The sequence below is a fragment of the Pseudochaenichthys georgianus genome, chromosome 11, assembly GCF_902827115.2.
Source record: "Pseudochaenichthys georgianus chromosome 11, fPseGeo1.2, whole genome shotgun sequence".
In the NCBI taxonomy this organism is placed as follows: domain Eukaryota; kingdom Metazoa; phylum Chordata; class Actinopteri; order Perciformes; family Channichthyidae; genus Pseudochaenichthys; species Pseudochaenichthys georgianus.
The window spans coordinates 21,437,735-21,460,732 of NC_047513.1; the positions used below are offsets into that span (position 1 = coordinate 21,437,735).

The 22,998-nt window shown below is 41.2% G+C and overlaps 1 protein-coding gene across 1 annotated transcript; it reads left to right on the forward strand.

The window, feature by feature from the left end:
* The first annotated feature begins 4,038 nt into the window (after positions 1-4,038).
* On the forward strand, positions 4,039-9,399 carry LOC139434809 (polypeptide N-acetylgalactosaminyltransferase 12-like). The gene is made up of 5 exons (XM_071204760.1): positions 4,039-4,059; positions 5,400-5,531; positions 5,976-6,089; positions 7,105-7,260; positions 8,289-9,399. The coding sequence occupies exons 1-5, from the start codon at positions 4,039-4,041 to the stop codon at positions 8,424-8,426; spliced, it is 561 nt and encodes a 186-aa protein (XP_071060861.1). The 3' UTR covers positions 8,427-9,399.
* Positions 9,400-22,998: the final 13,599 nt, after the last annotated feature.

The window sequence follows — 22,998 nt, forward strand, 5'->3', positions numbered from 1 at the left end:
CACACACACACACACACCACACACACACACACACACACACACACACACACACACACACACACACACACACACACACACACACACACACACACACACACACACACACACACACACACACACACAAAGATCTTCCTTTGTTCTCTTCAGGAACTATCACTCCCTTTTTTTAGAGATAAACTAAGGCAGGGAGATTTTTATTTGTGTAAATAATTAATTAATTTAGGTCTGGTATGACTAAATCACAACTTCACATGATAGTTTTTGGATCCAAGCCCTCTCTGTATGTCATTTGAGTCAGTCTTAAACGTAATATATTGATGGATCATTTCAATATTTATAAAGCAGCAAGATGTCATCTTACCAAAAAAAAGCTACGCTACAGAATATTAGATTACGGTTACAGGACGATTGATTGCTGAATTGTCGAGTTGATGAGTCTCCTGTTTACTCCATGCGAGTTATGTTTACAACTCTTGGTAAATAAGTAATAAGGCGGTGTGCAACCTCAATAAAGTAGATTCAAATTGCAACAGTGTGTCGTTTTCAGACATGACTCGGATACAAAAGTGAATCTGTATCCAATGTTTTCCCGTGATCTGTTTACACTCCCTTGTTTGTGACTCCCTTGCTGATCCATATACTGGGTTGTCATTGTGTGTCACTCTTACATTTTCTCTTTAATGTCATTTAAATACCATCTCTCAATTTGCCTGTTATTGGCCTCATAAACTGTAGTGGCCCGCACTGGTCTTCCACATTGTCAGCTGACTCTGTCCTTTGGGAATCCGTCTATTGAGAAAGTGAATTGATGAAGGGCCAATTAAAGCTGTGTTTTGGCGAACCACCATCATCCATCATTCTGCAGAGCGTCTGAACTCTTCCTCCAGCAGGGAAAGTGTGGTGAGCATATGCTCTGTCATCCTCACTGCATCGTAGATCACTAGTCATGATTACTGTGGTGTGTATGCACAGAGCTATGTATGCACAAAGGTATTTAGATAAGAAAATACAATTTTTTTTGCATCTACTGACATGCCAAGACACACATGGATAATCGTCCTGCTCTCTATTAACCAGGATGTAGAAAAAGCAGTACTTGTTGTCCCCTAAAATATATATTTCACAAATATCAGAAAGAAAGATTACAACAAAATCATTCCAAGGCAAGGCAAGGCAAGGCAAGTTTATTTATATAGCACCTTTCAACACAAGGCAATTCAAAGTGATTTACAAAAAACGAAAGACATTAAGAAAATGGCATTTAAAATCAGTCATTAAAAAGAAAAGATAATAAAATAAACATTAAAAGAAAAAATACATGGATAAAAGTTACAGTGCAGTTTAAGATGTGAATAGTTCAATTAAAATCAGCGGCAAAAAGAAAAGTCTTTAGTCTGGATTTAAAAGTAGTCAGAGTTGCAGCGGACCTGCAGTTTTCTGGGAGTTTGTTCCAGATATGTGGAGCATAATAACTGAACGCTGCTTTTCCATGTTTAGTTCTGACTCTGGGGACAGAAAGCTGACCAGTCCCTGAAGACCTGAGAAATCTGGATGGTTCATAATTTAGCAGTAGGTCAGAAATTTATTTTGGGCCTAAACCATTCAAAGCTTTAAAAACCAGCAGCAGTATTTTGAAATCTATTCTTTGACACACAGGAAGCCAGTGTAAAGACTTCAGAACTGGAGTGATGTGATCCACTTTCTTAGTGTTAGTGAGGAGTCGAGCAGCAGCGTTCTGAATTAGCTGCAGCTTTCTAATAGATTTTTTAGTAAGACCTGTAAAGACACCATTACAGTAGTCGAGTCTACTGAAGATAAAAGCATGGACAAGTTTTTCCAAATCCTGCTGTGACATTAGTCTTTTAATCCTAGATATATTCTTTAGGTGATAGTAGGCTGATTTAGTAACTGTTTTAATGTGACTGTTGAAACTCAGGTCAGAGTCCATGACTACACCTAGATTTATGGCTTTATCTGTTGGTTTGAACATTGCAGACTGAAGCTCAGCGCTAAATTTTATACGTTCTGCCTTGGCTCCAAAAACCATTACCTCAGTTTTATCTTTGTTTAATGTTAATGAGAAAGTTCTGACACATCCAGTCATTGATTTGTTCAATGCACTTACTCAGTGTTTGAATTGGAGCATAGTCTCCTGGTGAAATTGTTATGTAAATTTGTGTGTCATCCGCATAGCTATGGTAACTTATTTTGTTGTTCTTCATTATCTGAGCCAGTGGTAGCATGTAGATGTTAAAGAGAAGAGGCCCCAAGATGGAGCCTTGAGGTACCCCACATGTCATATTTGTCAACTCGGATGTGTATTTACCTATAGAAACAAAGTTTTTTTCTGTCCTTTAAGTAGGATTCAAACCAATTTAGAACTGTTTCCGAAAGTCCCACCCAGTTTTCTAGTCGGTCGAGTAATATGTTGTGGTCAACAGTGTCAAACGCAGCACTGAGATCTAATAATACTAACCCAAGGTTCTGTTTTAGGTCCACTTTTATTCACTTTTATAACAGTTTAGGTGAAAATGTGGATGAAGCTACTTTACATTTTTATGCGGATGATACCGTGATGTACTGTGCAGGTCCCTCGATTAAAGAGGCTGGTGTTAAATTACAGGCTGTTTTTAACATTATTCAGACTCAGCTCTCTGAACTAAAGCTTCTTTTAAATGTTGAGAAAACCAAGGTAATGCTCTTTTCTAAAGCTAAAAAGACACCAGAGCCTGTTGTAGATATTGTAACTACGCAAGGAATACAACTTGAAGTGGTTACCTGTTACAAATACCTTGGTATCTGGCTTGATGATTGTCTCACTTTTAAACTTCATCTCAATAACCTGCTTAAAAAACTGAGGGTTAGGCTAGGTTTCTTCTACAGGAACAAGTCCTGTTTCTCGCTTGAGGCCAGGAAAAGGCTAGTCACTGTGACCTTTTTATATACAAAGCCATGTTAGGGAAACTTCCATCTTATATCTGCTCCCTGATCTCACGGAAAATTGTAACTGGCTACTGCCTCAGATCGAATGCTGTGGTTTTATTAAATGTGCCAACTGCTAGGACTGTCTTAGGGAAGACAGCTTTTAGATGCGCAGATCCTCTGTCTTGGAATAGTCTGCAAATTAAATGGAAACTGAACAATCTGGTGCCACTAAATGTTTTTAAAGCTCGGTTGGATGCTAGTCAATCGGAAGCTATTGGTACCTGTTTATGTGGATAATTATGTAAATGATGCTGTATGATGTCCTTTTGTTGTTCTATTTATGTTTTTATGTTTCATGTGGAACTACTTGAGCAGGTCTCCCTTGAAAAAGAGATCAATGATCTCAATGGGATTTATCTGTATAAATAAAGGTTTGAAATGAAATGAAAAACACTGAAGTTCTGCCACTGTCTGTGTTTAAGTGGATGTCATTGAAGACCTTTACAAGAGCAGTCTCAGTGCTGTGGTTTGGACGAAAGCCTGACTGGAACACATCGAAACAACTATATAAAATGCAAGAAATTACTCAACTGGCGGTGAAGGGCGGTGGAGACTCCTCCATTTGTCTCCCATAATCAAGACATTCCTCAGGCGGGTGCAGTGATAGATTTTCAAGGTTTTCTGAGTGATGTGTTGTGTCTTTCTCTTGTTTTGATTCCTCTTGTTGCTTGTCCTTGGCAGAGGGAACAGATTGATGATGTAGACAGTTGAATACGTTAGAGATAAACAATTTCACTCCTGACTTGTTCAGACAAACTCCATTTGCCTTAAAAAGATGTCTGCGGTCCCAGAAAAGTTGTCAATAAAATGGACAGAATGGTCAGTACAGACAGTTGAAAGCCAGGTGTTCAGTGCAAACAATCTGCTGAATCTCTCCGCTCCTCTTCTGACTGGCGGTAGAGGGCCACTGATGAACACCTCTGCATTTAGAGAGCTGACAGTTTCCAACAGACATTTAAAGTCTTTTTTCAGCACTTCTGATTGTTGTTTCACAACATCATTTGTTCCAATGTGCAGTACCATATTCTTTACAGTCGGATGTTCAGCCCCAATATGCAGGATCTTCTCAGCCAAGTCAGAGACCACATCCTTGGGAAAACAGAGTACTTTGGTGTTGTTTTTATTACACAGACCTTTTACATCTCTTACAGCAGAGTCACCCACAATCAGAGTTTCAGGCCCAGTCGTTAGCTTTCCCTCTAGCCTTTTACTTTTGGAGTAGATATTGGTCCTTACCCTGCTGTATGAAGCGGACAGGTTATCCAGGTCATCAGAAAGAGATCTCCGGTTCTGGGTCAGTGGATCGTATCTGTTCTGGATTGGCACACTCTGTGGTTTAGGAGGATTGTTTATAGTTCTCCCTTTAGCAGCTGTCCACGGCTGTTTCCTAGTAGGAACAGGGGTTGAAGAGGCGCTCTTCCTGGGTGATAACAATGCAGGCCAGCCGGTCGCATCACAGATTTCAGAGCGCTGGGCTCTGCCTGTTGTTCATCACTACAACTGTTTATAATTTTAAACTTTCAGGTAGAGCCTACTTTTTTCAACTTCCATGGTGTTTATTTAAGGTTCCCACAGCTGAACAAAGTCATTATTTTTGCCCTTTGTCAATGTAAACTAGTTTTTTCAAGACGGATACATTTTTAGATCTCCACATCCTCAAGGAAGGAGCGTCCTAGTCTTTCAAAATGCCATGGCTGTCTTTGCTAGGAACAATCCAGAAGTTTAGTCTGCTCCGATGCTTGTGTGTTTGGAATATATCAGGAAGACTTAATATAGAAATTTGACATTTAAAAAAAAGTTTGTATTAAACCTGTAGAACAAATGTTTTATTAAATCCTTAAAAAGTTTGTATCTTTTGGGAATTCCCATAGAAAGTGAAATAATACCTCGTTCAAACATTCAGTGCAAACAGCTGTTAGAATCAGCAGATGTATTATGAAGTCTGACGAGCAGTATGACGAACATTTATATTGAAGTATCTTAAACCTTGTGTTTACCGTCTGGTTTTTCCCTTGGGTTAGAAGCCTTGTAAGTGTCCTATTATTACTATATTACAACTATAGATGGTGCTGTTGTATACCATTTCAGCACAAAACTAACCTCTGAGTGTGTCCTCTCTGACACTGCAGTATCAAGAGCCCACACACACACACACACACACACACACACACACACACACACACACACACACACACACACACACACACACACACACACACACACACACACACACACACACACACACACACACACACACACACACACACACACACACACACACACACACACACTGACACACACAAGTTTTTTATTTTGAACGCCGTACCAATTTTGTTATTCCTGTGAGTGTTTTGATTCTCAGGTTATTATGGCAGAAGTGTTCTGATAAACTCATTTGTGGTCTTTGATTTCAGGAGGCCTTTGGAGATGTGACAGCGCGGAGGAAGCTCAGAGAGAAGCTGGGCTGTAAGAACTTCAGGTGGTATCTGGATAATATTTACCCCGACATTCACGTCCCAGAGGATAAGCCGGGCATGTTTGGAATGGTGAGAACACAACTAAGGAGCTTTTGTCTGTTTGTTTTGTAAGAAAGTTCAATTACATTATTTCTTTTTTATAATGAAGATCTTTCCTCAGGGTATATTCAGTTGTCCACTCTACAAATACAGTACAAATACACACAGGTATAGGTGCACACATGCAAATAATCAGATAATGCTACATTTAAAGTCGAGTGGAAATATGGAAAAACAAAAAAGCGTTTGCACATAGTGGACGTTCGCCCCAGACAGCAGTGATATGACAACATCAAATAAACCCCCCCACCTGCAACCAACCCCCTTTAATTTCATTTACATAATGTACACATATACATTCACTAGCTAAATCGAAAAATATAGTGCATCCATTTCAATTTTTAATGAGTAGTCTGTCTTTTGGCATCATCTAATTTCAAAGGTTTATTGACCTTATTAGTTTCTCCATTATAGCTGAAGAGCCGCGGCAAATCCAACTACTGTTTCGACTACAACCCTACAGACGAGCACAACGTGGTGGGACAAAGAGTCATCCTGTACCAGTGTCACGGCATGGGGCAGAACCAGGTAATGCACGCCAGTCTCCCAGGACATTAGCCATTAAAGGGTCACTTCAGTCCGTTGAAATGGGCATGGGCATTACATGTCTTCCTTTAGCATTGTGAAATGTTTGATTAGTCTTAGTTTTACTGGAGAACTATTTCATCAATCATTATCACCACTTCTAAGACTTCAGTCGTCTTAACTTGACAAAGGTGGGTATTGCTATCTTACAAATTTTGCATTAGGGAACTAGTTAGCCTTTTCCCAGGTTGAAAAATGATATGTCGACCTTTGTGACACACCTGTATGCTCTGTGGTCAAGGAAGCAGAAATGTACCACTGTTTCTCCAGCAGCCCACTGGTACACACACACACACACACACACACACACACACACACACACACACACACACACACACACACACACACACACACACACACACACACACACACCACACACACACACACACACACACACACACACACACACACACACACACACACACACACACACACACACACACACACACACACACACCACACACACACACACACACACACACACACACACACACACACGCACACACACGCACACACACACTGACGTATCCTAGGAACCAAGGCTTTTGCTGCCTGTCTTATGGGACTGCATGATGTAAACTCACCCTAAACACACACCTGCATTACACATGTTTGTATGTGTAGTACAATAAATAAAAAAACACACTCACAAGCCATCTCTCAGTATGCGGGGTCTGTTATCCTTCCTGCTGCATGGCTTCTTCTGAGTCACACATAAACATGCAAACATACATGGGCATTCTCTGTGTCTAACATGACCCTCTGAAATATTGCAAAACCTAAATGCATTTGTGTTTTGGTTATAGCAATCATTTGACTTGCAGTGGAAAATTAACAATTAAGTTACATGCATGACATGACATTGATTTGACTCTATATCATGTGGAATATTAAGTGAGATTTAAAAAAAAAAAAAAAAGTTTAATTTACATTACACATTTTGCACTTCCTCCCGCAGTTCTTTGAGTACTCCACAGAGGGTGAGATCCGCTACAACACCAGGGAGCCTGCTGGGTGTGTTGTGGGTGACCCCATCAGCACCTACCTGACCCTCCAGCTGTGTCGGAAACGAGGACAACCCATGCCTCAAGACCAGAAGTTTGTCCTCCGGGAGGTAAGGAGCTCAATCCTGGTATACACAAAGAGGCAGTGTGTGCGGAGAGACAGGAAGTGACATCATGGTGGCAGTAAAAGTGCATGATAAAATGAGGTTCTGATATTACTTTCCTTCTTGAACCACCACTAATGCTCTTACTGTTTCTATCCCCTGTTTTCCAGCTCTTAACCAATCCAATCATCTAAAAGCCTTTCCTCTTTTATTAGTAGGGATGTGATTCTTTTGTCCCATACAAGAACATCCTGTGATGATTTTATTATCTTCATTTGTTTTAAAATATCCTTATTGTTTTAGGGTTTTTGGCAATATATAAAGTTGTCCTATTCATAAATTCTCATCATTATTATTTTATTTCATTGATACTACTGTAGAAGTTGTGAAAAAAAAGAGACGAGAACAACCTGTATTTTTGACTATACAACGCTTGTGTTGTTTATTGACCTGCTAAAAGCTCAACAAGTATGTGAAAACGTTACTTTCAACACTCTGTTTCCATAGTAACACATTGACACTGTCCAACTCTTGTGTGAAGGTAAAACATCCCAGAAAAGGCACATAAGTTGATTGCTAGTTTTTAACCACAGACAATGGTGAAGTATGTCCTTACAAATCTGCTACAATATAATAATCTCAAAAGTGTTATTACTGGATTGAAGCTGAGATATTTGAATCACAACGTCCTTGCACGGCCAAAATCTGCTGTAATTCACATACAGAGATACTCCACAGTTGTGTAGCTGATACCAAACTGTAAATCACACCGTTAGCATTCTTCTCCGCACGACACTGCTACTTGTTAAGCCTGTTTTCAGTGTAGTTACACCGTGCTGTGTCAAGGCATAATATAGTTGTATATAAAGAGAGAAGTAAACTGACAAAGATAATCTCACTTTATTGAGCTGCTGATTATTTAAACATGTCTTGGATAGCGCTAATAGCTACTTTCTAACTGCTCTTGCCATTCGAGCGAATAACCAGAAAATAACTTTGATTTAAAATGCATTTTCTCCACATCTCTGTTTCAGGACGGTAGCCTGTACCATGAGCTGAGCCAGAAGTGTGTGCAGGCGGTAGACAAGACAGACAACGGGACCCCAGCCCCCTCACTCCAGCCCTGCTCCGACAGCCCGCACCAGAAGTGGTTCTTTGAGGAGAGAATGTAATGGTATCAAACTAGCAGATATTTAGATTTTTCATTCAGGGCTGATATCCTGTGGAGGGATATGTTTTCCTCACATTGTTGTGCCAGCTGGACTCAATGGACCAATTAGAAATGATACCGACAAGTACTTACTTTAATTACTTTGTAAATATATAGGGGGATATTTTTTCTAGGATGCTGTTGCTGGGAGACAGGAGCCAACTGAAATATGCATAGTTTTTTCTAATCAAGAAGGCACTTGACAATTATTGAGAACCTGCAATTTTACATGCTGATATTTTTCATTTTTTTCTCCTTTGCACACTTCTCTAGTGGGGCGATCTTTTAGCTCAACTTAGCACTTTCTTCACGCACACATGGACACTGAAACGTCGGTGTGTCGGTCTTAATGAAAATAACAGTTTTACACCTCTTTTAACAAACTCAAAGCCCCTCATGTGCTCGTGGCTGACATTTGCAGAGCCGCATCATGAGGCATTTTCAAAATGTTTCAACTTCTCCTGTAGAGGGGGCCAACGCTCCTCTCTGAGAGTTCCTCTCTTTCACTGTTTTCTCTCTTCGTAGAGAGAAAGTTGGAGAAATATTCAGGTATTTCGTTCTCTTACACACAGTGGCTTAGGAAAAGCCTTAAAGGGGACCTATCATGCAAAATGCACTTTTTGATGTCTTTTATACATAAATATGTGCCCCCGGCATGTCAGGGAACTCACAAAGTGTCAGAAAATAAAACCCTCTCTCTTTTCCTCCGTGCACAAATCTCTGAAAAACGGGGCTACAACGAGCTGATCTAGATTTGCCATCCGATATGACGTTATTTACGTCATATCGGATGGCACCCACATGGTGGACCCACGGCCCTATCAGAAAGTTGCTATCAGAATCAAGGCCCTTGTTTACATTAGCAAGCATCGCTAACACTCAGAGCTAACCAGTACTGGAGAGAGAGCACATGTGTGAAGAAGCAGGAAATAAAAAGGAACTCCACCTTGTCGGTAAACCGGCAAAGAGGAAAGCCTTTGAGCTCCATACTGTTTCAGAAATAATCCTTGATGTGGTTTTTGGCAGCATTTATTTTAGGACAGTATCTGCCGGGTCCGCATGAGCAGGCCTAAGCTCCGCCCCCTCTTTTTCATTTTTTTTTTAAAGCTTTATACCCCGAATCAGCACTTTTGAAACGGGAAGTGAAATAGAGGGATATGAGGCATGGCTAGAATGGGTGATCTGTTTGGTATTTTGAGCAAAACACTTCATAGACATCTTTTTTATACATTTTTATATATCTGAGACCTATGCTATTGCCTAAATATTGCATGATAGGTGACCTTTAAATCACAGGCATTATGCAAGTACCCAGTACTTCCTTAATTTAATCACCTAACTACTGATAACAGGAGACTCCAAGTCATTTAGCTTTTCAAATGAAACTTTGAGGTAAAATGAAATCCGTCATTCGGGAGGTTTTGGCTTCCTTGTTTTCAACGTAATGTACTTGCCTCTGTCATGTGGTCTTTAAAGGATTTGCAGTTCAAAAGACTACATCATAGCCATATTTTCTGTCATGTCGTGTCAACTATGTTTATTTAAAATATTTAATTTCTACATAAAACTAAATACTTTAATTATAAATATGTGGGAATGTATTCACTTAATGATCATAAGTGCAAATTGCAATAATAACATCCTCTTCCTCATCTTAACTTCACACTTGAAGCCCATAGAGTGTCTTAATGTAAAACAAACTGTAATTATAATTGAAGATATCACTTGCGGAGGATACTTTTGTACTGACTCTAAATTATGTCTCAGATATAATGAGTACGGAAGGAAGAATTGTTACAAAGCTGCTTACCACATGTATGTATGCTCCTACAGCACCCACAGGGACGATGTTTTCCCCCTTTGAGTGCACAGGTGTGACTCTGGTAGTTGTACTGATTTGTGCACACTGCCTCCTGCTTCCATCGGTCAGAACCAGACGGCTATAGATCTCCCTGTTGTTGCAGTCACTTGTGTGGCTCTCCCTCAGGCGATGCAGAGGGACCGAGGGAAACACAGCGGAGGAGGACACAGTTGTTGGTTGTCTCCGGAGCGCCGGGCTGCCAGATGGCTTCCTGATAGATTTTCTGGTCCTCTCCCAATTCTTTATCACCAGCTCTCCCTCTCCGTGTCGGAGGTGTGCAGCGGACGACTTATCTTTTGGACTCGCGCCAGCCCAATCCTCCTCAGATGAGCACTTGTTACTCGTCTGCTTGAGATTTGATTTATGAATGGAAGCCATCAAGAGTACAGTTTTTTGGCAGCAGGAGCAGATAATGGAGGAGCCTGAATGAAGCAATTTGTGACCTCTTCCTTACCATTAACCTTCACAAGCTGCTGGCCCCTTGCTCTCAAAGGAGCTTTGTTAGAAAACGATCCAACTGAAACATGAATGTAAACTCCAAGAAGGATAAATAGAAGATGGAAAAACACAATTTTGCCAGTCCGACAGTGGAATCAGAATCTTTTAATTTGCCAAATATTATGATTGTACAATGATGTGCATGAACATCGTAACATCTGTGCGTATGAGCTCATATACAAGCTTAAAGGGACAGCGCAAGATGTGCTTTACTGTATTTCACTCTCTTACCGCTCTGAACATATATTTAGTGCAGTGTGCAGGGCATTGTGTCATGTGATAGCTGAACTCTAGGATAAAAGGCACACAAGACAATATTGAAAGACGGACGTAATTTGTGGGGTTAAAGTTCCCAGTAATCCATAAAAGCTTTTGCGGGCTTGTGAGTGCTACACGAGTGTGCAGACAGAGCTCGCTGATAAGTGGAATTGACCAAATGACTGTAGGAAGATTATAGCCAGCTCCATAGAGGGAAGGAGTTGGGCCGCTGTCTCGGCATTGTATAAATGTTTTTGGTGATAAAGCTTGATCTCATATTAACAGAAGAGTATCACATGCCCAGAAAGGTTTTAACAGGTGGTTCTTTAGGTGTCCACGGGCTCTAGCAAGACCCTGATATGATTTAAGACTTAAAAAAAAGCTGCTTCATGAGTATTAACCATCACAGATTGGATCAAACAGGAACAGGAGAGATCACCCTTTTAATATAGTGCTCATGCTTTATGTATTGAACACTTAAGAAGTGACAGCTTTTCCATTCCTATCAGTTTGTGTCTTTAGCCAGTGAGTGCAGTATAAATATTCTGTCTGTTATTAAAAGGGTTATTTATTGTCCCCTGTGACCATCTGTTGTGCCAGACATGTCCTCCATAGTCAAATACAATTTACGCTGTCGTTATATTGTGTGCTAATTTGATACGGGACACTTGGCTGCAATAAAACTGATATTCTCCAGTCGAGGATCATATCTCTCTGGCAGGTCATATAGTGCTTTTATATCAACTAAGCCCAGGTCGTAAACAGTTGTGACTTCCCATGGATCTGTGGAGCATTTGAACCTGTAAAGTAGCTGATTATCACCCAGCACTAATGGACCGTGCAGTGCTGCTTTCCAATACCATGAACATATCTTCTGTTTATAATGATACAATTCCCAGTGGAGACATTTCAGTTGTGGTAAACATGCACAAATAATAATGCTGGAATTCAACACCGTGACTGGTGTAATAAAGCTGTCGGTAACTCAAGCGGCCTTATGTTGTAAAAAAGGAAGTGAAGGATGTGATTAACAATATTTTTGTGATAAATAAGTGATAAATAAAGCAATAAACTGACCATATCTGATGTCAATGTATCCATTTAGCTGTTTGTTAATTGTAAGTAATCATAATGTTGAAAATGTGTTTTCTGCCTATTATGGGCCCTTTATTGCTCATGTTCAGGTTTCATACATGTATTCTGTGCCTCTGCTGTGACATGTTTCCATGCTTTAATGTTGAAAAAGATCTTCATTTTTCTCATACTGCCTGTGATGCAGCACCTCTTTTCCCCCTCTGTCTGAAACCAGAGCCTAGTCTGTTCTGATTGGTTAGCTGGCAGGCTCTGTTGTGATGTATCAACCGCTTATAGATGTCCCGCCCCTTGGCCTATCAGGTACAATGTGTTGGAGCTCTAGCCAGTAGAAGCAAAAGTGTTACATAATGATGTCATTATATTACAGAAGCAAACAAAGGAGTCCAATGGAGGTGTTTCAGGCAGGGGGGGGGGGGAGTGTGTGGGAGAGAAACTCCCTCTCGAGAGTACTTTAGGGTGTAAGCCTTTGCAGACTATTAACATTTACATCAACACTTATGTAAAACACTACAGGAAAGGGAGAACCCCAAAAAGCATAATTGGGCCCCTTTAAAATGTGTATCACTGGAAGGCTTTATTCATGAAATGCAACCCAGACAATACTTTTGCTCTCACTGTAAATCATTGCGTATCCATTTAAGTGTGACTCATCAGAGAAAGACCGGTTATCATCCACATTTAGCTGCGATGGAGACGTGAATCAAGCTGCTCCGAGGGTAATGAGAGAAGAAGAAGAGAAATAGAAAGGGGGGGGGGAGTGAGTTTTCCAGCCATATCGGATTGGTTTGATCACCAGCTGCTGAGTGAGATGGTGAAATGTGGAGCCAGCGCCAGGTCGCTCTGTTCCCCCTGGTGTTGACGCTCTGCCCTGCAGTCACTCTCAATTACTCACTGATGATGCTTTGCTGTGTGCTTCGTGGCATGTGGAGTGTGTGCGTCTTAGTGACAACGCCATGGTGAACGTTGGATAAAAGATAGAGCCATAACATACAAAAAACAGCTTCCTTTTTATAATAGTGTCGAAGGTGGGATTGTGTCAGCTGTTAAAGTGTAGCACGCTGCTGGAAATATTAAAAGGGAACATTTGCACTCGACACGCTGGTTTCTCTCTCGCGCAGGATGACATGCTCTGATGGAAAACTTGCCTGACATCTTCACATTCTGACAATTGCTGCTTCTTAGGAATATGGAGGCAGAGGGCTGTGACTCTCTAGCTCTGTCTCATCACAATCTAGGGGCGCTTCTCTGTGTGATATGCCATACAAAATAGCAGAACAAATACTGATATTCAGCAAATGCGCCTACGGAGAGGCTGCAATCTGCACATAGCGTACGGCTACTTTTTGATCCAGTGTGACATACATGCAGCGCTGCGGTGCCCCACACCCCATATGTGTCTTTAATGATAATGCAGAACAAGTCTCCCCATAGTGCAAGTCTTCGGAGACGCTATCGCTGCAGTTGCAGGGAGCGAGAGGAACCGTATAAGAGCGGCACACACTCTGACAGGAGGCCATTTCCACACTGCATATCTGTTTAGTTTATGTAATACCCAGAACAGCTCAGGAGCAGCGACTGTTGGCTGCATACATTAGATGACACACTTTCACTTCAGGAGGGACTCCAGACGGAGCAGTAAACATGTGAGGCCTAGATACAGAGATAGCATTGCATTTCTGATGCAGCGCCACTGCCTGGCTTCTGATTAGGCAGATCGTGTAGATAATTAAGAAGTAAGGCTTCCCTGAAGTCTCTCAGTCGTTAAATTAGTTCAAATAACCATAAGTTAAAAATCAGTCATGTCTGAAATGCGGCAGTTTTATTTCATTGCATTTCCATTTGGTAGTTTTTCCAGGAAGGAAAAATGGACATGACTTTGGCAGCTTTTTACTGAAGGCATTCAGAATAACTGTAGTTGAGAAAAGACAGGATAGGAAATGTGACAGGACTGACGGCTTCGGGCCGGGTAATATTGCACTTTATTAGCGTGATTGCCCAGTACAGTTGACATTACATATTTGCACATAATTTATACTAATTATTGAGGTAGTATTTTTTAACTGATTAAACCGTATTTATTGGAATGTCGTCTGGCAGGTGCTGGTCGGGTCCTCGGCTCCGCCTGAAAAGATATGAGGTTAAAATGTTAACATAGGTTCAGGAGCATGGCCACGCCTAAAACTCCGCCTCGAACCACGGCCACCCCTATTTATATCCGGCAAAACTTCCGGCCACTGCTCGTCTCCATCCTTTCAACCCACCCTCCCTCCCTCTCCCTTTCTACCCATACAGTTCCCCTTCCGACTCACACCGAGCGATACATCCACCCATCCCTTCTTCCCTCCCTCAACATCCCTACATCCCAACATCCCTCATCCCCACATCCCTACATCCCCTCATCCCAACATCCCTACATCCCAACATCCCTCATCCCAACATCCCTACATCCCAACATCCCTCATCCCAACATCCCTACATCCCAACATCCCTCATCCCAACATCCCTCATATCCCTCCCTCCCTCATCCCTTCATCCCAACATCCCTCATCCCTACATCCCTCCCTCCCTCCCCCCTTCATCCCAACATCCTCTGCCCGTCACCATCTATATTTAAACGGTGCACGTTTATATACTGCGTATACTAACACCTTAATCCCAGGTATCGTCTGGGGGGCCCGTAATCAGCCCACGCAGATCATGCCGGAGACGGAACCCCCACTCTGAGTCTCCCACTGCACGGACCACAGCTCGTCCTCCCAGATCATCTCTTCACCCCCCTCATATCATTCACATGTTACTTCAATAAACTTACAAACATCACATTGTTGTGGCGTGGTTCCTGCTAGTGAAAGGGGAGTTTGGATGACAGCGGTTGAGAGTAATCAGGGTGCAAATAATATGTTGATGTCTGTGGTTGATGATTGTGTGCACCTGGTGTCCTGTGTTGTCTCCTCCCCCCTCACCTGTGTCTTGTTAGTATGTGTGTATTTAGGTGCTGTTTCCTTGTAACTGGGTGTGAGATCCTTGTGGCTGCAGGATGTGTGCAAGGAGAACAGCAGGATTGAGGCTGTGAACTTTGTGTACATGATTTTAATAAATGCCCACGTCGGGTTATATTTTTGGACGTTCTGCCTCCTTGCTTGGTCTGGGCCGCTCAACGGTCAGTCTCACAGGAACCATCTCAGATTTTCTTGTAAAAGAAACAAGAGATGACGTAAGATAATATATTTCGTAGTAGGATGTGAAACACAAAAGCCTCAATACCACTTGAGCACAGTAAGGAATAAAAGGGAACGTCTATAACAAATTGAAAGAATAATCTGATCAAATGATGCAGTCAGACATTTTTCTAATTTTTAAAGCTGCTGTCATCTAAAACATAAATAAACATTTGATCAAATTCAGCAAATATCTCTTCCTGGTCTGCTCACTGTCCATTCACTTGGTGCACTTAAAAAGATATGTGGCCTTACAGCTCTGTGGTAGCTTGTTATCATATCAATCAGCGAGTCATGGAGTTCATGCTCGTGCACAAGAGGCCATGGATGTATAAAGAGGAAGGAGTGAAAAGGACAGGGGGGTAGATGTTGGGGTGTCGAGTTAAAATACCAGCGATCTTTCTCCGGAATCGCTGACTCCACCTTTTAGGGGTTCTTTTTCACATACATGCCTCGATTCAAACACTTTTTTAGTTTAGACAGCGAAAGCCAGTGTTGTGATTGGCTGATCTAATCCACATCGTTGAAACCAGCCGATAGAGCATCAAAGGCAGCCTGCTTGTTACTTATTTGGCTTAACCTATCACTGCTGTGTTTTCAAAAGATTTGGACCTCACCGGGAAATTTATCGTGGCTTTCCAAAACATTATCCAGCTGAAAAACATCACAAATCACAAGAACATCGGAACTCTTCACCTTCTGCGGTGTATGGATTTGAATCCAAAATGAATGGACACTGTCAAGGCTTCACTAGTGCTGATGGATCATTTGCCAACTTTTAATTCTCAATTTACAATCCCAAATCTCAATCAAACATGAGTGTGAATAATTCAAACAAGTAGATAAGAATATTTGACTTGATTATGAAGGTGATAGTGGATAATATCTCACCCTTTTCAATTACTTGTATTGCCCGTGTGCAGCCATACATGAGTGGACCTTATCTTTGTTAATGACATCAATAGACTGGCCCTTAATAATAACTCACTTGTCAGTCGTTCAGCCTTTTTACCATAGACTGTATATTTTACACATGATTCTGATCAGAAGCCCTCTGTTGCAGACTAAGGGAAACGACAGGTGGTTTCTGATCAGCCAGCATGCTTGTTTTCTTTCAGTCGTCATTTGTTTTAACCAGCAAGAGACAGCAGAGATGGCAAAAGTACACACATCCTTTACTCAAGTAGAAGTACAGATACTCGTGTTTAAAGATTTACTCAAGTAGAAGTACTGACTAAACTTCTTTACTCTAAGTACTCTAGTAAAAGTTAAGAAGTATGGGCTTCGAAATGTACTTAAGCTGGTAGTTATGCATAACTACCAGCTGTTTTAAAGAGTACCTGACCTCCCTTTATATTAATAGAACAATAATGTCATTGTTAGCTAATGAATGTTTCGATGCTGAACAACGGCAACATGACAACGTTTTCATTGGTCGATCTTCTTTAGAGAAAACCAGGAAATGATGGATACACGGATCGTGTTTAAATCAACAGGCAAGCAATGACTCTAAATAATAATGATCACGCCACCAAACACAGATTAAAACTAAAGTAACAAGCCTGTTTTGAAAATGTAAGAAGTAGAAAGTACAGATATGTGTTTAAGAAGTAAAAGTAAACAGTCGTCAGAAAAATAGGTAGTGGATTAAAGTACTGATACCAGAAAGATTTACTTAAGTACATTAACGAAGTATTTGTACTCCACTACTTCCCACCTCTGAGAGACAGATATGTTCAGATTATAACTATTGGATGGATTGTCATGAAATTGAGTATAGAAATCAATAAGATAACGATGGTGACTTTAGTGATCCCTGGATGTTACACCAGCAGGTCAAATGTGCACAAATGTTTTCCTTTGTTATTGTTCTCTAGCACCATGATCATTTCAATTGATCCTATACTGGTTTATGACCTGCAAAACTAGACATTCAATTGGTGCTTTAATTCTAATTAGTATATTGTAGCGTGCTAGTAACGCATAACTAAAATGGTAAACACTGTAAGTACAGTACCTGCTAAACATCCTCACCTTTTATTTAGATTACAGCAAATGTTTTTCCATATATTCATCAAATTTGGAATTTATTCTTTTTAACTTTGGGTAAATAATTGAAGGAAAATTGGTTCAGAAACATCAAAAACCTGTCAAACAGTGGAAATTGATTAAACGTTCTGTCACAGGGGAAGTGAGACATTCAATTATTAAACAGGCTTTGGAGCACACAATCTGCTTCAGCTGGAAATAAAACATCTCTGTCACTGAAAGAGGACGTGCTCAAGGAAGCAAAGGAAAACGGTTGGATTTCTGAATATGATTCCTAACAATCAAAATATAGGACATTCATGGATTTTACATCCCAGAAGAAGTTCACCAACAATCATTTTAATCAATGAGATTTGTTATGCTTTTTGTAAACATGTATTTGTTCTATCTACATTTGTTTGTGTTCTGTTACTATTGCCTTTTATAGTTTTTACTATGTTGCTGTTTAATTCAGCTTTAATGTACTATATTTCAACCAAAAGACGCCATCTACTGGGTTTGTATTTGTCTACACTCACTCTATGTCATAAGGTCACATCACCATGTCCCTGTGGAAAATCCCTTTTTGGTTAAATACTGATTTAAAATGGCCACGTCTCTTAATATCAGTTTGACTCGCTGACGAAGGCTTCATGCCGTTTTTAGGTCTATAGCGTGACTATGTCATTATAAATAAGTCATTTTAAATGTTTAAAGAGAGAGTGCCCTGGAGTTTCCTTATAATTTTTGTATGTACATACAGTGGGGCAAACAAGTATTTAGTCAGCCACCAATTGTGCAAGTTCTCCCACTTAAAAAGATGAGAGGCCTGTAATGTTCATCCTAAGTACACTTCAACTATGAGAGACAGAATGGGGGGAAAGAATCCAGGAAATCACATTGTAGGATTTTTAATGAATTAATTGGTAAATTCCTCGGTAAAATAAGTATTTGGTCACCTACAAACAAACAAGATTTCTGGCTCTCACAGACCCGTAACTTCTTCTTTAAGAGCCTCCTCTGTCCTCCACTCGTTAACTGTATTAATGGCACCTGTCCACAACCTCAAACAGTCACACTCCAAACTCCACTATGGCCAAGACCAAAGAGCTGTCAAAGGACACCAGAAACAAAATTGTAGACCTGCACCAGGCTGGGAAGACTGAATCTCCAATAGGTAAGCAGCTTGGTGTGAAGAAATCAACTGTGGGAGCAATTATTAGAAAATGGAAGACATACAAGACCACTGATAATCTCCCTCGATCTGGGGCTCCACGCAAGATCTCACCCCGTGGGGTCAAAATGATCACAAGAACGGTGAGCAAAAATCCCAGAACCACACGGGGGGACCTAGTCAATGACCTGCAGAGAGCTGGGACCAAAGTAACAAAGGCTACCATCAGTAACACACTACGCCGCCAGGGACTCAAATCCTGCAGTGCCAGACGTGTCCCCATGCTTAAGCCAGTACATGTCCAGGCCCGTCTGAAGTTCGCTAGAGAGCATTTAGATGATCCAGAAGAGGATTGGGAGAATGTCATATGGTCAGATGAAACCAAAATAGAACTTGTTGGTAAAAACTCAACTAGACGTGTTTGGAGGGGAAAGAATGCTGAGTTGCATCCAAAGAACACCATATGAAACATGGGGGTGGAACATCATGCTTTGGGGCTGTTTTTCTGCAAAGGGACCAGGATGACTGATCCGTGTAAAGGAAAGAATGAATGGGGCCATGTATCGTGAGATTTTGAGTGACAACCTCCTTCCATCAGCAAGGACATTGAAGATGAAACGTGGCTGGGTCTTTCAGCATTGCAATGATCCCAAACACACCGCCCGGGCAACGAAGGAGTGGCTTCGTAAGAAGCATTTCAAGGTCCTGGAGTGGCCTAGCCAGTCTCCAGATCTCAACCCCATAGAAAATATTTGGAGGGAGTTGAAAGTCCGTGTTGCCCAGCGACAGCCCCAAAACATCACTGCTCTAGAGGAGATCTGCATGGAGGAATGGGCCAAAATACCAGCAACAGTGTGTGAAAACCTTGTGAAGACTTACAGAAAACGTTTGACCTCTGTCATTGCCAACAAAGGGTATATAACAAAGTATTGAGATGAACTTTTGTTATTGACCAAATACTTATTTTCCACCATAATTTGCAAATAAATTCTTTAAAAATCAGACAATGTGATTTTCTGGATTTTTTTTCTTTTCTCATTTTGTCTCTCATTACATTATTACATTACATTACATTGCATTTAGCTGACGCTTTTATCCAAAGCGACTTACAATAAGTACATTCGACCAGGAAGACACAACCTTGAAGAAAACAGAATCATATAAGTACATCAGGTTTCATAGAGCCAAGCATTTCAAGTGCTACTCAACTGGCTTTAGATAAGCCAGTCCTTTATTAGTATATAAGTGCTCTGTTAGCAGTTCTTTGTTAGTAATTCTATCGCTCGAGGTGGAGTCGAAAGAGATGAGTTTTCAGTGTGCGCCGGAAGGTGTGTAAGCTTTCTGTCGTCCTGATGTCAATGGGGAGCTCATTCCACCATTTTGGAGCCAGGATAGCAAACCCACGTGTTTTTGCTGATGGGAACTTGGGTCCCCCTCGCAGCGAGGGTGCAGCGAGTCGTTTGGCTGATGCAGAGCGTAGTGCACGCGCTGGGGTGTACAGTTTAACCATGTCCTGGATGTAGGAAGGGCCAGATCCATTCGCAGCATGGTACGCAAGTACCAGTGTCTTGAAGTGAATTCTAGCAGTTACCGGAAGCCAGTGAAGGGAGCGGAGGAGCGGAGTGGTGTGGGAAAATGTAGGAAGGTTGAAGACCAGACGAGCCGCTGCATTCTGGATGAGCTGCAGAGGTCGGATGGCACATGCAGGTAGACCAGCCAGGAGGGAGTTGCAGTAGTCTAGGCGTGAGATGACGAGAGCCTGGACCAGAAGCTGCGTCGCTTTCTGGGTCAGCTGGGGACGTATCTTCCTGATGTTGTAAAGCGTGTATCTGCAGCAACGGGTTGTAGCAGCGATGTTTGCAGTGAAGGACAGGTTGTTATCTAGGATCTTTGTCAGTCTTCGGCTGTCTGACACTGAAGCTGACGCTCAAGGAAAGAGCTACCTAAAATGGACGCCTGATTGCTCATAGTTGAGGTATACCTAGGATGAAAATTGCAGGCCTTTCTCATCTTTTTAAGTGGGAGAACTTGCACAATTGGTGGCTGACTAAATACTTTTTTTCCCCACTGTATATCCAGAAAGTAACTCAGTTGTTTTTGTAGCTCATACATTTGGTCTTCATCAGTGACCACAATTAATTTAGTTTGAGTTTTATTCCCTGCATGAATGACATTTTTCTTGATGGTTGAGGTGCTGATCTTTATTTAAAAAGGGAGCCGTTTCTGTTGTTTTTCAATCATTTCATCAACTGACGGGCACATGAAAGCTTGTCAAACACTGTATCATCTATTTTAAGGCTTTTGATTATGTCTCCAGACAAAATCTAAAACAATGTAGCTGCACATCCCACATTTACTCTCAATTCCTACATTTTGGTGCATTCAAACACTATTTAATGCTGGCTTTGATACAGAATTGCAGAATGCAGATCTTGTGTGATATTTCCGGTGACACGGCCGATGTATTTAATTATGAGAAGCATGTCGGTGGTGAGGGGAGAACAGTCACATCACATATCACACTTGTCTGCTGAAAACTGGAGTCTGTCACTTCCCTCTCCCACAGTGAATGTACATGGCAGAGCCCGGAAATGTTGAGTATGTGTTCATTCTAATGCAGAGGACATGGGTTGGGATATAAATAGGACAGTTCAGAGACAATGCTGTTTGCTTATTTTATCTAATGTACTTTTCTTCAGATTCTATTGATGTTTCTCAAGGCAAGGCACGTTTATTTATATAGCACCTTTCAACACAAGGCAATTCAAAGTGCTTTACGAAAATGAAAGACATGAGCATTAAGAAACATATTATAAAATGGCATTTAAAAAGACTCATTTAAAAGCAAAGATAATAAAACATGAATAACAAAAGGTACATGAATTAAAGTTACAGTGCGGGGTGAGATACACACATCTGAAATGTTTCGGTCTGACTCTCAATCATTGCTAACTTTTTAGCAGCAATAGTTTTCTTTGACCTCACTTTCTTTCTACTTTCTTTTTAAACTTATCCTTTAGTTATTTCAAGTGTTTCATGCTAAACGAACCCCCCTTTTGAACATTTTAATCTGAAACCCAGTATTCCGAAAATTCTACAGATCCTGGCCATATTTGTGTAGCATATAAAATGAATTTGCTCCCAGACATTCATGTGGCTTGCTAGTTTTGGACCCCGTCTGTAACCCCAATACACGTAGGTGATCTCTGAGTTTTTTATGATTAGTAGGTTGGGGGCGGGGAGACCTTAGAGACGTTTCTGACTGGACTGACTGGTTGCTACGTCTGGTTGCTTGGAGCTGATTTGGTATAACACTGAATTAGATTAGAACATTTTAGAAATATGAGGAATAACCTCTTGGTTTTATAAACCGTTTTGTAATTACTTCTTCATCCATTTTTGGATCTCTGCGGGGTTTTCTTTTAAAACCCTAAACCCCCCCTCTTACCCTCCCCTCTGCGGATCTAAGGTCCGGTAGAGGGGGATGGGGCACAGAGTCGCTTATCCAGGCGGGGGAGTGCATCTGACGAAGAGATAGGTTGTTGTGCTCTCTATCTCTGTTTCTTATCCTACATTTTCACCCTGGACTAGAGGGAGAGCGTTCTTGGACGCCTTTTCAGCTTGAACTATTCTAGGAGTGTGTTGACGTTGACTCGTTGGGCCTTTCCTCCTGTACTTGTTTGTTCCCCAGTTCTTTCCTTTAACTGAATCTAGGAGAGGGCATTTAGGCCTCTCTACTTCCTTCTTTTGATTAGTTTAGTTTTTCACCCCATTTCCCTTGAACTAAGTTATACAGGAGAGTGCATTTACGTAGTCACGTTGTGCCTCTCGGCGTATACTTTGACTTTCTGTCTCTTTGGAGAGTGCTAGTACGTTGGATACGTTGGGCCTTTTCACTGTTGTCCCTCTTCACTAGTATCCCATGTCCCCTCTTCATAATTTGGGTCTTCATAATTTCCACCCTATTCTAAGCGGAAGCATGATGGTGCCTTTTCATTTCAATTTCTGGCTTTGTGTTTCTTCACCTCTTACTCGTTTAATATTTAGGAGAGTGCATTTACGTAGTCACGTTGTGCCTCTCTTCCTCTGTTTCTGGCTGTTCTTTTCATACCCTTGTTTCCCTGAGAAGAGAAGAAATACTATTCTAAAAAGGAGCTGACACACGGTGTCTCTTCACTTGTACACTTGAGGGGTCAGAGTTCATATGGTGAGGGATTCCATGAGCGGTATGCGCCGGCCTGTGCCTTTACCTTGGACTTCTAATGGAACTGCTCGGGTCTTGATAGATTGAGTGGGTAAGTTCATGAGATCTTTCTAGAGGGTTATCAAGAATAACTTTTATCCATTGACCTTTTCCCTCTCTGTCTGTGTCTGTGTATTCTCTTGTTCCGATTAACTCAGC